The sequence below is a fragment of the Colius striatus genome, chromosome 15, assembly GCF_028858725.1.
Source record: "Colius striatus isolate bColStr4 chromosome 15, bColStr4.1.hap1, whole genome shotgun sequence".
NCBI lineage: Eukaryota > Metazoa > Chordata > Aves > Coliiformes > Coliidae > Colius > Colius striatus.
The window spans coordinates 19012954-19030503 of record NC_084773.1 but is presented as its reverse complement, the minus strand read 5'-3'; the positions used below and the strand labels follow the sequence as shown (position 1 = coordinate 19030503).

Genomic DNA, 17550 nt, shown 5'->3' with positions numbered 1-17550 from the left:
AGTCCACATGGCCTTAATCAAAGCAGTGGGGCATTTTGCCAGGTGCTCCATACCAAGTGAGATGGGAAAGATGACAGATTTTGGTTACCTGTATCGTCGCAATACTTTCTGGTGACAACTCAGCTACTTTCTGGAATATCTGTGGGAGAATCTGTCCATTCCTTTAAGGAAGGTATCTTTGGAAAGGTAAAGGTTTGAAGTCAGTGGTAGAAAAAACCATCTTGTTGCCATCATCATGTTCCCAGTGCTTCAGAAATGAGCTGTTGTGGGATGGTTTTCATTGATTGATTTGTTGGAAACATTGCCGCTTATTCAATAAATAAACCGTCAGGTAATTAGGCTTTGATCAGACCAAGCATTTAGCTATCTGTTTATTAAAACACAAATAGCCTAGTGTTCTCCAACACTAAACCTGTTTTGTGGTCACAAGCACTTAATGATGGAGGTGCTTTGTCTGTCAGGTTATTTCTTAGGGTTTGTTTCAGGAAAATGTTAGGGGGACAAAATCTGTGCTGCATCTGAGAACTCAGCTGTAGGATAATTTCCTTGAGCAAACATTCTTCCCTCCTGAGATAGTTCTCAAATTGCTTGAATTGCTTTCAGTGCTGTGTTTGCCTTGAGTGGTAATTTCCAGATAATATGAATTTATGGAAGGCATATTTTTGGAAACACCTATTAGAGAATGTTTTTCTTTCAAAACATGCATTTCCCTTTGTAACATATTTTCTTTTCCCAGTTCTTTCAGTGCATTTTGACTAATGAAAAGTGTTGGGAAAAAGAAATATTCCCTGCTCATCAGATCTTGACTCAACTTTCTGCTGTTCATGTTCCTTTACTGCTTTTTCTCTGCTGTTTCTGGTCAGTTCCTTCAGTTCCACGTAGCCCACAAAAACATCTTTCTCTGTCTCTCTCTCTTCCCCTTTCCTGCAGACTCTTCTTCCTCCTTTCACGTTGGCATCTCCATGTTCACTGCACTCTGATAAATCCTTGCCTACTTCTTTTCAGCTTTTCCTATTGGTGTTTAGATAACACAGGTTTTGTTTTATGAGTTCTAAATGATTCTTGTTTAATTGGTCTAATTAGTTTAACTTTTCGCTGTTCCATTTTCTACTGCAAACCAAATGACCCCAAGCAGGGGTGAAGAGTGTAAAAGCCTTTTGAGTTGTTGGTGCTGTTCAGTGCAGCTGTCTCCAGAGCCTGTTAACCCTTGCATGACTTGCCCCTTAGATCTTTTGCTTCTCATGTAATAGAAACTACTTACAGGGTCTCTTCCTTCACCTTGCTCTGTGTAGGAATTTACTGCATCTTATTAGCAATATGTCTATGGCTGCAGGAACCACACTCATCTGAGCTTTGCTGAATGAGACTAATGTACTGTGAGCAGAGACAGGAGCAGTGTTTTAAACTTAGGCTCAAAGTTGTTGAAGTGTAGTGCTTTGGATTGAATAGAAAGTGCCTTGAGGGTAAGAAGCCATTTCTGCTTGCCCTGTCCTGGAGCCTTGAGGGCATGAAGTAGCCAGGGCATTGGTGGCTGTAGGCAGCAAGGCTGGGCCCTAACCTGGAGGAGCAATGCCACTGCTCCTGGGCTGCAGGAGGAGACTCACAGAGCCAGTGCTGCTCTTACTGAAATGAGCTTTTAAAAATAACTCGTGTGTGTGTGTCACTCGCTGTACTGTTACCTTTGTACAGATAAATGTCATACTACAAAATGAGAGTTCAGCACTGTGGCATAGCCTGAAGAGATTTTGTAGAAGTTGGCGTGAGATTTTATGATTTCTTTGTAACATCAACCTGACAAAACTGAAACTGTGGAGTCGGTTCCCCAGCAGCCAGTGAATCCCTTCTCGAGTGACAAATCACTCCAATTCTTTGAGTGCTTTGAGTAATGTTTACTTTTGCACTGTTAAGATTTTTCTCCTCTTACCTCCAACAATAATTGATGATTACAGAGATAACTTTCAATCTCATCCATCCCTTCCACCCCAGGATGATTCTCTTGGGCTTGATCTGAAACCCAGGGAAAGCAGGTGAAAACCTCACTTGCTCCATTATGCCTTTTTTCCACATCTGCAGGCAGTGTGTGTGAGTTAAGGGGGCATGTATCCAACTATTCTGTTGAGTAGATACAAGTGTTTTTAAGAAATGTGGAACTATGCCAAGTGTACACTCAGTTAATGGTATGTCTAAACTGTAGAAATTCATGGCCACAGCAATGCCTTGGTACAGCTGATATTGGGGTATAGAGTGATGGGGAAGGTTTGGTTAAGCATGTAGGTGACTTAAGTGATGGCGAAGAGGCTTTTTTGTTGTGTTTTTAAATAAACAAGTTTCCCTCATTCGTTTTTCTCCTGAAGTTGTCATTACCAACATACCTATTACAACATGCTGAGGCTGTTACATTTTTTTGTAAGAGCTGAGAGACTGGTATTTCATTTCTTTTTAATAATGTGACTTTCACCAGGGCAAGTGGGTTGTGAATTAGTACTTCATTATGTGCTGACATCGAACAAAATCCCCACTTCAGAATTACCTATTCAAGAAAGCAGTTAAGATTTGGTTGCCTGACTCATTTAGGTACTTGAACATCCTACCAGTACAGAATTATACATAAAGTATATTTAACAAGTTCTTCTGTGTTGAATAACAATGAGTCTAATGAAGTAACAGAATAAATATTTTTGTGGCTCTTAAGGGACAATTATGTTTGTAGAGCATGAACCCTTGTTCTGCAGTTATCAAAACATGGTAGAATTGCTAATAAATGTGTGTTGACAATAAATACCAATTGAAGTAAATGTAATAAGATGCTTGAGTGTTGCTGAGCTCGGAGCTGGAAACCTACTGAATCTTGTTGCTCTCCAGGGAGGGAATGTGTCCTGTATGTTACCTTAAAAATCAATAATTGGTATAATTTCTGTCAGCTTCTACTAGTCTTGTAAAGATTTGATGTCCAGATACATGTGATATGGAGTGAAACATCCCAGAGATTTCTTGGCACAACGTGATACAGCTCTGTGCTGCCACAAGCAAGGAGTTGTGTGTCTGGAGCAGCTTTGTCACTGAAAACTCTCTGCATTTTTCGTAAGATGGTGTTCTGTGTCTGTTCAAAGTATAGCCCTAGCATTTGGTCTGATCTTGTATGATTTCTTAGCTTACTTTTCTTGATTATGCAAGATTACATAAACCAGAAGCATTTTAAAGGGTGCTTGGCAGCGACCTTGACACAAACACAGTCAACAGGCACACGTTGTGCAGAGGAAGAAAGGTTTCTAATATTCACATGTTGACATCAGGTGAGAACAAGGCCTGTTTTATCTTCTACAGGTGCTTAATGCAGCATTTCATCTGCCATGAGTTCACAAATCCATGTCTCAACTATGGGTATCACATGAACGTTTATATGCTTCTGTTCCAGTTGCAGAAACGGTCATTCTAGGGCAGAGACAGTGGAAATCACGCTCCCTTTACTCCATACTTTTAAATCTTTCTTAGCAACAGGCTTGAGACTTAAAATTTACCTTATTAAATGGGAAGAGAGAGCCCAATGGAATATGCACTTTTCATATCCTTGCTTTTTGTATGTGCAAGCACACATTTCATTGTTCTCCTTTTCAAGCAGAGTAAAAGACTTTTCAATAAACCTGAATTTCATTTTCCTGCTCCATTTTATTGCCATGGCATGTGTATTTCAGTTGATATAACTTTATGTACTTGGTACTAAAGCAATGAGGCGAATATGTGTATTAGGATGGGAAGGGAGCAGAAAATGCTGTTTTCAGGAGCCAGAAAAGCCTCTCAGTTGACAATTTTTAAACTTTCTTCTATATAGCAAATTAAACAGGCAGTAAAAGCATTTAATTTGCAAATGACACAGTTCTAGATTGAGATTGAGTTGAATATGTTGTTTTCTTGTGTAGTCAGGTTTTTGTAACATTTTTACCAAAATATTTTAGCATTGTTATTATATTCAATATGAGAGATGTGACCTGGTAGAGTTAAGCAATAAAGTTGGTCATTTCCAAGTAAGCTGTAAGAAAGAAACTGATTAAAGCACGATTTCGATGACCAGTTTGAAAAAGTAGATGAAGTCTTAAGCTGATAAGACAAGCCACAGATCAAGAGATAAAATGCAGAAATATTTCATATGATTCTGCCCTTTCTTTGAAACAACACAATGGAATATTGTCATCCCATGGGGCACTGAAAAGCAAACTCTGTTCTGACTCATTGCTTCTCAAAACCATCTCCTGTCCTGTTCTTATCTTCATTCTTTGTTTCCAGTTATATTTTATCTATTAAGACATTTGAGCAGGATAAGAGCCTCTGATTTCAGAGATACAAATCGATCTGTAAGAGTAAACGCTATTTTCTATTATTTGCCCACCTTTTACAGTATTTTATTTACCCTGTCAGCTTTCTGAGAACTTAATGTTCCTTCACAACGATTTCATGGAATAGCAAGTTTTGTTAGAAAATACAGCACTTCTCCCTTGTTATCACTATTGGGATACTGGCTTTATAAAAAAAATCCCAAACAAAGACTTCCAAACCAAATCTGTCCTGATATTCTACTGAACCAGGACTGGCTTTCACCTTCAATATTTTGAATATGCTACAGAGGTGCCTGAAAACCAGACTGGCGATTAGAAGCTTGTGGGTAAGCAGGGAGCTCTTGCTAAGGACAGTGGTTTTGGCTTCATTGTATCACATTAATAGAGAACTTCACCACTAGTTTGTGTGGTAATTACTACTTATTTTTCCAAGTGATGCCAGGCAATGTGTAAAGAGAACACACAAATCTATAAAGGAACTAAGTGATGCTATTTCTACAGCTGTGTGATGAGTCTGGTACTTAAAGCCCTCTAAAAGGTAGGATGGAGAGCTTCCTGCTAATTAGTGAAAACTTATTCTTTCACTGTAGTATGGCTCATATTAATTTTCTGATAGATTGTATGTTACTGCTTGTTTCCCAAAAAGCTGTTCCCTGGTGACAGCAGTCTACATCTGCAATCAGTGATTAATAACTTCTGCAGTACGACGTTGCAAGCGATCGAACCGCAGAGCTGCAGTGGGTCCCCACTGCAGACCTGTGGGATAAGGAGGTTGTGCCTTTAGTGCCTCAGCATGTCCCTTTTCCAGGTGTTCACAGCTCAGTTTCTAAAGGTCTGTATTTCCACTAATTGAGCATACATGCTTTGAAAGCAGTGGTACACTATTCCATGTTACTACACAAATTGTGTGTTACATAAGATCTTTGACTTGTGGTGATTGTGATGCAAGGGCAGAATTTTAAGTTCATTTTATATGTAAAATAGATTCTTTTTTGTGGTAAATTTTAAAATCCTAATTGGAGAGTGGTTTTCATCCTCATGTGGAATACCATGTGGTCTCTGGGTTGCTGTCAGCTCTTGATTCTGCCTTTCATGACTCAGAATTGTGTTGGGACAGCTAATGAATCTATGTTGTTCTGCAGAGAAGAGAAAGATGGTTACAAGTCCTGAAATGTATTTCAGGACACACTGTTTTGATCTTCCAGTGAAATGGATTTGGCTGTGGGGTTGTATGTGACATCCACATGTCCAGCAGGAGGATCCAAACTTGTTCTGTGCATTAAAATGTAGGCCTTGAGTTGTACCTGCTGAGAAGTTCAGTTGGAAAGGTGAAAACAGCCTTCCTAAGAAACTCTCCTAAGAATAATACAACAGTATCTTACTGCAGTTTTAAATGTGGTTTGATTTGGGGTTTATTGTTGTTTTTGTGAGGTTTTTTTAAGTGGAGCATTGAAATTCTGATCACTCTTGTTCAGTATTTTGTCTGTAGCAGCTGTTGCTTTTCAGTATTAAAAAATAGTACATTTTGGGAAATAGCTACTCTTAGTCAACTCACTACTGTTATACTTGGTTATAGAGGCAGCATTATTTTAAAGGCTGTGTGTTAGTATCCTTTGCAAGGTTATAAACAATTTTTTCTTTAAACTGTCTTCTATCTGATTTCTATTATGGAAAAATGCATGGTTTATTCATGGAAAGATCTTTCTTAGTGTAGTACCGTGATCTTAGCTCACATTGAATGTTTTATCCAGCTTAACTCAGGGATGTAATGAGGCCAAACCTTTTTGGATTTTGAGTCACCAGTTAGAGGGAAAGTTAATTTAAATTTATGATAAAATGCTGCTGCTCTGCAGTTTTGCATTTTTATCTGCTTAGTAGCATTTGTTTCCACTCTTACACAGCTTAAGAAGATCACAGAAGACCTGAAGCCAGGCATAGTACTGGGTCAATACACTGAGGTGCAAAGTGCTTCACCAGAGCTCAGCGATGTGACAAGGGATTCTACCACAGGGAGATGGTCGAGGGGGTTCTTTTATGTTTGAAAAGGTGTCTCTCCGTTTCCTGAGTAGTTGTGTTATTAGCATTATTTTACAGTTGGTTAGAGTAGTTCAGTAGAATCTTGATGCTATTTTCATCATTTTGGAAGAGTCGGTGGCTGAAAGACCTATTTTTAAGTTATGCTGATGACTTCTTCTTGGTTATCAACATTAGAGTGGCCTAGCAAAAGAACAAAATTAGCCATAAGATCTGTTTAATTATGTTCTTGTAAATTAGTTCACTTCAGTCCTAATTCTGTCACCCTCCCTCGTGTTGAACAGCGGATTCTTCTGCAACTGATTCACTGAAATCCCTGAATGTAGTTGCCTGATCTTAAGAGATTTGACATCAGAGTTTGAGAACTCAAAACTCCTGTATGTTTGGTTTTCTGTTTCCTAATATCCAGCTCATGTTTCTTTCAAAAACAGATCTTGAAAACTCCAGGATGAAAATGAGGAGCGCGGTGTCGGTTCGAGAGGGGCAGGGAGTCGTGCTGCTCTGCGGACAACCCCCTCGGGCGGGAGGTAAGGGACCTGCCAGGCTTCACGCTTCAACCACAGCTGACTGACTGTAAAGTGGAGTAGCTCCCTGGAAATGCAGAGAGCAAGCAAAGATGGAACCTGGTTTCTGAAGTCAATAGGAAAAACAAAACCAAGCTGGGGAGGAGTACTTAAGGAGGATTTATGTTTATCTTGAAATGCCTTTCTAGCTCCCAATAATCTCTGTGCACTTAGTATGTCTCACTTTTATGATGTTTCCAGTAATTAATTGAGTATCTTCAGGAGTTAAATTCTACCTAATTTCACAGTTACTGAGCCTCGAGGAATCTGGGTTTCTCTATGGCTAGACAATTGCAAAGAGTAGATGGTTGTCTTTATGCTAGTATCTGCCTGTTTCTTTGCAATCAAAACGTTTGACAGTGCAATGTAACAATGCTGGCATAAAACACTGTCTTGGGAGGAGTGAGAGAACTGGATGTATGAATTCTTCATGGATCCAAAGATGCAGGTATATTATGTCTTTCATTCTGCATCTTCAGCCTTTGATTGCTGCTGAGCAAAGTAATGTTTGAAAGTAACTAGTTTGTTTGCTTTTAGTTGATACAAAGTTTCATTATTGAAGGGCTGTGATGTTAAACGTTAGATTTGACTGCAAACACAGGGTAGTACAAGCTAAAATATAAATAAATACAGGTATAGTGACTTCCTAAATTTGACGAGAGTCCAAGCAGACACAGCCATAAAGTGGCAATTTTACAACTGTCTGAGCTTGCAGAATTTCTCTGTCTCTAAACTGATATGTACTCTTAAATCATCTTTATAGCCTGACAACAGCTTTATCTTTTCAGCTGTTGAGAAAATGGGTCATTCCCCCAGCTTATCTATAAGAATTAGAATGATTACATTTAGCTTCTATATGCAATCCAAAGTCTGAATTTACCCCAGCCGTTCTTACATTCACATCCCTTGCATGGGTGTACAACCAGAGGGGATCACCAAAGTGACTTACAAGTCTGCCTGACTTTTGCTATGTTTGAGGTGTTAAAGAGGCGATGACGCAGAACGTGCTCGTATTGCTAAGGGTGCTGGTTCAAATGAACACATGGAAGAGGTGAGAAACTCGCTTGCAGTCAGCAGATGGGATATGACTGACAGCCCACACCACCACTAATTGTGTTTTTCATGCAAAAACAAAAGAGCTGAGGACTTCCTGAACTATCATATGGAATTGGTACCAGAACGATTTACAATCCTTGGGTTTGCCTGAGAGTTGGAGGATTAACTATTAAAATTTTCAGGAAATATTGGGCAAGGTGAAACAAATCCTTTCTCATCTGTCCTATAGCATGGTGACAGCAAGCATACAGTGCCTCTAAATCTAGTATGGTAGGATGCAGGACAGTCTTAGCTAAAATACCCTTCCATTAAGCAGAAGGAGTTTGTTAGGAATAGCAGAGATGGTTTAGGAACAGGTGGCCTGGCCTGAAGGCTGTTTCAGCCCTTTCCAGATTGGTGACCTGATTTTTTTTTTTCTCTGACTCTGTACTGAGCTGTCAAAGAACGTCAGAAAATACTCATTCTGAAAGCCTTCTCAAATACTGTGTTTTCCTATCCCTTTTAGCCTGTGAAATATTTTCCTTTTATGTTCTGCCATGTCATGCAGTTTCAAAATTCATTCTATCTTAATTGCACTGATTTCTTACATTCTCTATAAGGAATCTTCAAGAAGAGATTAAATTGTGCTTACTCTTTTATAGACAGCATTACAGTTAAAATAGAAACCAATGGAGATGCCCAAAGACAGACCAGTTTATAATATAGAAGAAGGAAATCACTTCCCTTGTACAATTTGACATAATTTTTTCTTTGCTTATTGTAGCCACAGATATTTACATAAGTAATATGAATATCCCCTTTCAAAACATTCATGCAGTTAACTGGTACTCTTGTCCTTTTGAAGTTTGCAGTTCTGATTCCATCAGGGTATGGACAACATGTCATAAACTGGGCTTGTATTTTAGCTTCTGTGATGTCTTGGTATACAGGGAGAGGAGGATGATGCTTGGTATTTCCAGTTGAGGGTGCACAGATCAGTTTTGTATGTCTGTCATTAAACATGGGCTGTATCATAAACTACTCTAGTATTTTCATTAGAGCCAGTGCAGTTTGACATTCTTGTTCTTTAGCAGTTGTATTTGAGGTTTTCTGAACAGGAGATCCAATAAACAACTGGCTTTGTGTGTGAAGACTTCTCTCCAAATAACTTACAGATTGGGCTGGTTGTGATGTTAAGTACTGTAAGTTGTATTATAATTGAGCAGGGATTTTGGGGTCATTAAGATAATCATCTGTCATTGGTTCTGCATGACCTTACTTCTGTATATCATTTTAATGCTGTTACAGGGAACCTGTTGAAATATCCTGGTTTTTTTCTACAAACCAGTAAATCATCTTGCCCACATACTCAAAAGATGAAATGACATCTAAAATTGATTTATGTAGATAACCTGCTGTCTTTCCCAGTTGTTAGAACCATTAAATTCTACTGAATGCTCTTCAGCTATTTTGACATTCTGCAATGTTACTGTTGTGCCATTGGTTTGAAAGGACTGTTGATATAACAAATGTCCCAACATCCAAAACCTAATGTCAGACACATTTAATATACAGCTGGCTAAAAAACATTCATGTGATGCTAATTTATTTCTGTTCTGCCAAGAATGAGAAAGACTAGACATATGGAGATCTAAAAATGGTTTTTCTCTATTGATTTTGTTCCAAAGTCAGTATCTAAGGTGTGACAAAGCCATGAGTAAAGCAAACCTGCAAGTTCCTTTAGGGTTTTACCTACTGTTACTACTCTGTGTGTGTCATGATTATCAGGTAGTGTTTCTTCAGCTATTATCTAGTTGCTAGATAACTCACATTTGTTTGGTACAGCATGTCTTACTAATCTGACTTAGATTTGAGATTCCAGAAAGTGTTACTAATTTGAGATATGTTCTGTTCTTTGGGAGAGGAGAAAGCAATGAGACATAATTCTCTTGTCTGTGATGGTTTCAGGGCTATGGTACACACAGGAAAAGATGACTTTGTTTTTAATGGTAGAAATAAGGATTTACTTGATGGTTAATCAGGCTTTTCAAGGAACTTGCCTCAAAAAACTAGGCAGTAGTTATTTTGTTGGGGGATATGCTCCCTATTATCTAATTACTATGTAGAATGTGACCATAACCCGTAAGAACTTGAGTAAATTACAAAAACACTGTGATGCTGAGTTGGAAATTGCAAGGAAATTTGTCTTGTCTCATGTTCATGATTAGCCTTGTGTGACATTTACTCCTATTTCATTAAATATGGCAAGGATATTTCTATATCTATAAAGCAGCAAGAATGTCCTCCCTCTTACTATCATGCCTTAATAAATGTAGAATTAATCAATAAATGAGACAATATTTGAAGGATAGGAATCAATCTAGCTTATGGCTTATTATGTTAAAAGTTATGATAGGTGGATTTGAAATGATATTAGATCATGGAAAAACAGATCCAAATGTTATTGATCACTGCTTGGTATGACAAATCATTCAGTGAATAATGTCCTGTCTGCTGCAAATTAGCTTTTAGACTTGCAAATTTTTGCTCTTGTCTCTTGTATTTCCATTTGGAGACCTGCAAGTTCCAGCAAGACCCTCCTTCATAAACAACATGGCATGGCAAGTATCTCATATGCCAGAAGTATTTTGATGCTTTGATTATTCCTCTTCTGCAATTCCTGAGTATCAGCATGCACTTTTTTTTTAGGGAACTATAAATTAATTGCTTATTTGGATTTGGAAATAGTTCATATGCTTAAAACAAAGCAAAACCAAACTGAGAACTCCAGAATACAGTTTCTTTGCTACTGGCCATCGGTGTATATTTTCAGGAGGTGGAAAGCATCCTGTTTTGGCACCTCTGCTTCTTGCTTTTGTTGCAGATTGTGGATGACACTCAAATTGACATGAGCAATAAATCATACTTGCAGTAGGCACATTATGAGGTCTTTGCACAGCAATGCATTCTAAGGAGAATAGGTTGTTGAATATTGTAAAAGCAATGGCCTTAAAAATGGTTCCACAGTGTTCTGGAGCCGTTCTCAATCTGTCAAAGAGAAATGGTGTTTTTATTTTAAATATATTTTACAGTAGCCCTGCTGGTGTCATCATCATCATCTGCACAAATTTCAGCTGACAGTTTGAAATCAAATGGTACCCGAGACACACTTATTTGTCCATGTGAGGGACAATAATACATGTTCACAGCTGGATTTTTACAGTGATTTCTATCTGTCAGAGCATTATTTTCACCACCAGGAACAAACCAATGCTGCAGAGACACTCTCTCTGTGCTTAATCAAATGCAGTCTTTCTAAAGCACTTTTTCTTTTGACAAACCTGTGATCTGGACTGAAGTAAATGAGACTAAAATTAGTATATCCTTGCTTAGATATTTGTGCAACATCTGCAGCTACTTTACATGGTTTTAAGCTAGTGTGAAGATGTATAACAGGCCTAAGAAACGTCTAGCAAAAGACACATGATTCCAGTTTGGGAAAGGGCAAACTGGACAAGCCCAGCATCGCTCCAGATTCCTGCAGAACCCTTTGTTAACTCTGTTTCATACTAAACATATGAATATATAGATATTTGCTCTTCTGATCCTTTTAAAAGTGTTAGTTTGAGATGTGTTTAGACTCTGAAGGATGGCTTCATAGCCAGATAGCCAGTAGTGCCTGAAGTCTGGAAACATCTATGATTGGTAGTATTGGCTCTCATAAATATTCTTAAGTTTTATTTCTAAGGAAAGCTACTAAGCCTTCAATCATTCATACATGTATTTACATTTGTTAAAGTAGCATTCCCAAGTGTAGAAATGAGAAACCAAACCCATCTTTTTAAATCTTGATATTTTAAAGCTGGATTATTCTTTTCATTGGTGGGATGAGAGAGCATGTCAGAACTTGGTTTGTGCAGTAGGGAGTACAATTTCACCAACAGCCTGAGAAGGATTTTTGCATAGCTCCTTGCTTGCTTCAGTACATTTGCTTTTCACAAAAGACTTGCTAAGAGTTGAGTGCATATAGTAGTAGCATATCTAAGGTAGGCAGTTGTGGGAGAGAGCCAAGAGTAGAGCAGAGTTCTGTGGGAATAACACTGTAAGTTTTATCAGCAAAGTGTGTGTGGGCACTCCAGAAGACTGTGGGATGTGTGCTTTATTGCTGATACCTGCTCTCATGAGCCCTCTTTCCTGAACCTGAACAAACCAAAGCAGGCAGCAGCGTGGGATAAGAGTCTTTTAATGCCTCTTCTTGGTAGGGTTATTTGCTAGAAGAAGGGCTGGATGGAAAGAGAGAGAGAGAGGGGTAGATTAGAAGTAACCAAGTTGTATGAAAAAAGTTCAGATGTTGAGCCATTTCACTTAGTAAGTCCCAGGTATCTGAGGTATGCCTTGGGAAAAAGAGAAGAAAATTGGGGAAAATAACTGGCTTTGCCCCTCTCCCATGATTATTTTTATCCCTAAAATGTTAGTGCAGGAATTTTCTCCTCCAGCTCTCTTACTGTCTTTTCTTTACTAAAATACTTGAAGTTTTCTTTGGAAAGACAATAATTGATGAGTATGAGGCAGGAGGGAGATGGCTGCAGTCCCTGCACAGAGTCATGGCTGATCATTACACTCTTAGTAATTGTACTGGAAGAAGGTTTTATTTTTCCCAGGGGATTTACCAAGTACCCTCTCCTAAATGAGCACAAGGCTACCCAAATGAAATTTGTCACCAGTTCCTGCTTCCACCTATAAACATCAGTACATCCCTTTGAAAATTTACTCTTGGGTGCTTCCATTAGTTTACTGTAGTCTATTTCCCTAATACTTAACATTCAGAAGAAATCACATGTTGTTTTAGTTGAGCAATAAACTAAACTTATCATCTTTTTATCCTCAAAATTATTATAGGCAGGAAGCAGTTTAAAATACTGTCAACTATTGAAAAAGCACAGCAGAGTTGTTAGAATGCTCTGAGCAATTACATGGAAAATTCTGGGGAGGTGATTAAAAGAACAATTTGTCATTTGAAATGGGTTATAGCTAATGGGTATGTATTTAAATATTGCTTCCTAAAGCAGTTTCTTACTTTTCTTGTATACAGCCAGAGTACAAACAATTTGATCAGAGCCTGTACACTTTGAATGACACAGCGAGTCTGAAACAATTAGTTCAGAAATGTGATAAGGAGAAGCTAATCCATCATCCCGCACAGCTACAGGGGAAGTGAAATTGGGTTTTTATTCAGCACTTGGAACCCAAACACAGAGGAGCATTTTTTGTTAGACTTTCCATTAGCATCTGGATTTCTTTCAGAGCACCGAGGAACATTTAACCTGCCAGTTAGGGAGCGCTTTTGTATTACAGGGTCGTGTTCTGTTTGGAACTTAACGCTGGCTAATGGTCAAATCTGATGTGTGGGGGGGGAGAGAGAAGACAGACAGCAAGCAAGGCCATATTGCTGAGCTGCTTTTCCAGTGGATGTGCTGCTTGGAAATGTACTTACCATGAGGGGTTTTGTGGCATTAATAAAGAAATAACACTGCGGCTCTCAAACATCTGTGTTTCCCAAGAACAAGATGAGACGTGTTTACATTTTAATCACAGTGGTGTGCTTTGCTTTTGATGCTGCTTTAAAAGGCTTAGAAAAACCTATAAATCACAGAGTTGTTCAGCTTGGAAGAGAGCTTTAGGATCCTAGAGTCCTGCCATTAGCTCGGCACTGCCACATTCACCACTCAACCATGTCTTTCAGTGCCACAGCTTTTAAGTGTCTCCAGGCATAGTGTCTCCACTACTTCCCTTGTTGAGGATAGAGAAAGTATGCAGTGGGCTCTTTACCTCGCAGCTATGTGAAGGTAACAGACTCAGCCAGTTCTATGGTTGTAGTGTGGGGAGGACACACAACAGAGGGAAAAAAACAGGCTGTGCAGCTAGATTTAAGGAACTGCATCTTTTTTACATCACACTAGCTCATTTCAAAATCAGAAAATGACTGGACTCTTACCATTTTCTATTTAAAAAATGAAAATTAGATGTCAGCCTGAAGTGGGAACCTTGCCATTTCACCTAAAACATTTCAATATTCTCATTACATGTGTAGATTGAAAGGGCAAGATATTACATAGATCTCTCACGCTGCTCATTGTTTTATGTTATTCTGTACACAGAATTTGTATGCCTAATTACCTGCACAGTATGCTGAAAATTGATCTTTTGTATTTTATCTGAAACATAATTCACCTTTTATGCCAAAAAGATTAATGGTATGCATTAGTTTCAAATCAGGACCTTTCTATCACACATTGGAGTAAAATTGGGTTCTTGAGCCAAGTTCCTCACTTTTTGGTAGCTGGATTCAGATTCTCACCATGCAGTTCACATTTTTTTCTATAAACAAAAATATCTTCAGTCAAAAGACTTTGGGGGAAGCATTTATTGATCTCCAAACTTCTTCCCCAAGTTGGGAAAGTTTTAAAACTGTTTTGAACCAAATACTCAGTCTCACCTTACTTGTCCCAAGCCCAATCAAGCCCTGTTCTAGAGGTTTGTTGTTGTTATCATATAGAAAACATTAACAAAAAATAAACTACCCTCCCTCAGTTTATAGATGACTGTGCTCTTAGCATGGCTGTAGTTAAAGGCTTTTGCTTTATTAGTGGTGTAACTACTTGCATGCAAACAACTTGGGATCCCCTTTGGAAATACACGGTCTGAGTTTTGTTTTGGTTTTCCCAGCACATACTGTAGATGATTTCTCAGATTCTGAGCTTTTAGTGTACTCACAAATCCACGTTAACATCCTGAAAGGGTGTCCAATTTATGTCCAATAAAATTCTAATGAGTTTTTCATGGTTGAAATGATACCATTTTGACAGTGGCACCTAAGCCATTAGAATACCCAGTTAAGAGATCCCACATTGCAGCACACTGATCTTGTCTTACACCTACACTATATCAGGTTTCTATTTATAAAACAACCTTTAATGCTTGCCAAAAAAAAAAAAAAAGAGATAAGAATGTGATGTATTTTATGGCAGAGAGAAAGCATTACCTCTTCTTTGGGACTGAAGTCCAGACACCAAGACTAGACTTTGCAGGTGTTTGTGCTGGCTTGCCAAGGGAGGGTAGGTAACTCAAGGCGGTAAGCTAAGTGGAATAAAGTAGCTGGAGTCTGCCCAAGTAAGGAAGGAAAAGTAGTTAATGAGAAGATTGAAGGCAGTGAATGTGAGATAAAATGCATTATAGTCCCTGGGCCACTCAGCTCTACAAGTCCGGTGGCCTAAACCCATAGCAGTATAATCCTCTAAGGATTAGGCTGTAGTGAACTGAAGACAGCTTCACGTCTAGGTTAAGAGCATTCTTTGTGAGTTTAATGCACTTTTGCCTCACAAAGATTAATTTCCTACTTTTTAAGTAATTGGTTTGCACTTTTCTAGGGCTTCCTGTGCAGACAGATACACAGAGCTGTCCTCAGATACCCTGGCAAACTGACATTTGTGTGTGTGACTGTCCTACAGAACCATCCCTAAGTGCTTCATGGCTGTGCCACAAGAGCTTACTTCTTCCTGAGTGATGCTCATCCACAAAGCAAGAGGCTTTTCTCCATTTTTCTGTCACTTCATCACAGTTTGAGCTGAAACTGGGCCAAATGCTGAACTTAATTGATTTCTTCCTTAATTATGGAATCTGTCATTATCCTTTTAAAATCAGTGTTACTTTTCTAAGGTAGATAATTCAAAATAGCTGGTTGTTACAGATTTCCATGTTTTTAATTGCAGTGTCTGTCATTTAAAAATTTTGTCTGATTACTTTCTTGCAAACAGTTTTTTAAAAGCCATATACCATCCTGCAGGTTAGGCAGAATGCCAGCTGAAAACAGAAAGTATTCCAGGGTGTTTCAGCCTCCTCTTGTATCTCTGTCACAGGATACTGTAGAAACCGAATTGGAGAGCTGTATGAAACAACATAGATTTGGGTATCAAGGATTGGCATGAAGCTTCTTTAAAAATAAAACATAAACCCCATAACTATCATTCAGTCATCTCATACATTCAAAATCAAGTGTTTTCATTTCTTTTTAGGGTTTTATTTAATGGAAAGATCAGCTTCACTGATGGAAGTCCACTCCCTTTTAACATAGGTTTAAATCTGTTTCAGAGCAACATTGTTCACATCATTTACTTTTGGCTATTTTAGTAATCTCAGGTGTGAATTATGGGGCTAGTGGATACATATTAAGTATATAGGAGTCAAGGTCTAGAACAAAAGATGCATGAGATAACCTTCAGAATTCTTGCATTTAGTGGAGAAAATATAGGAATTGTGGTTCTTTTCAGTCACAGATTTGTATGCCTTCCCCCAGAAACTTCTGCTTTGCTGACTTCCTGGATTCATTTATAGTTCTGGATATCCACAGCTACTGTTATGTCTTGAATTCTATTTACAAGAAATAAAATTGCCCTGGTTGCATTCAATGGTCTCCCACTGATGTGTTGCAGCCCCTCTTAGAGGAAATGTTTAGTATAATTAAAAGCAATCTTCTCAGAAGGACGTTTCTTCCGCAGGATGTGAAGATGTGTTTTTAAGGCTCGTAGATAGCAGCAGACTACCATGGTAGAGACCTCAAAGGCTGTGCTGATTCAATTGTTGAATTGTGTGATAATTAAAGTTTAAAAATGACAGGCAATTTTATAAGCCTTTTTTAATTGAACACTTAGGTGTACAAAGAGCCCGGAACAGTATGAGCATGCCAAATGCGTGGCAGCTTGTAGACTGCATGGTAAATAACAATCAAATAATGCAAAATAAAGAGAAGCAGCCAACCAAGATGTAATAAACAAATAAAAATTGAATAATAACTTTAGTTTTCAATACCTTATCCATGTATGGTCATCAAATAAGGAAAAAAATGCAAAGGCTTGGATCTCCAAGGAAGCCCAGGAGAGACATATTACTTCCATTTATAACAGAAAATCAACTGAAAACTTGTAATTGACAGAAAGGGAGTGAGTTTATGTCCCTTGAGGTGCCCTAGGATCAGCAACAGGCAAATGGTGTAAACACAATAAATCACACAACAAGTTGCTTAATATGATTTTTTTTTTTTGAATGCAAACACAATTTTGTGAAGTACAATAAATATAAAATGAGATTTTGGCTGTGGGGCACTGGTAAAGAAACACCCTCCTCCTTTTTTAGGAGAGTCAATGAAAATATGTGTTGAATTGGAAATTAGGTTTCAAGGAGAGCTTATTCATAGGCTGTCGAAGGATCCAATTAAACTGGAATTTACTTTGTGTGGCTTTCATAATCATAATGACTGATTTCACTGAGTTGACTCTTGACTTAACCCAGTCTAATAGGACAGAAATCAAGCTGCATATTTTCCTGCTGCGTATCCAGATCTGTCCATCCCCTTTGAATGTTGCAAATAATGTCTTTTTGTGTGTTATTTTATTCTAAAAACCCAAAACAAACCAAAACATTTTGAGCAAAGGAAAAACAAGTAGCTCAACAAATACCAGAGCCAATAAAGTCTGGCTTCCCACACTTTTGATTCTTGTTCATGTCTGACTGTGATGTGTAAATGAAAGCTT

At 38.3% G+C, this 17550-nt stretch overlaps 1 protein-coding gene across 1 annotated transcript in view; it reads left to right on the top strand.

The window, feature by feature from the left end:
• Nucleotides 1-17550, top strand: part of CNTN3 (contactin 3) — a 101781-nt gene that overhangs the window by 45972 nt on the left and 38259 nt on the right. Inside the window, exon 3 of the mRNA XM_062008685.1 lies at nt 6797-6892. Coding sequence (XP_061864669.1) covers nt 6797-6892 — 96 coding nt within the window. The remainder of the gene's footprint in view (nt 1-6796; nt 6893-17550) is intronic.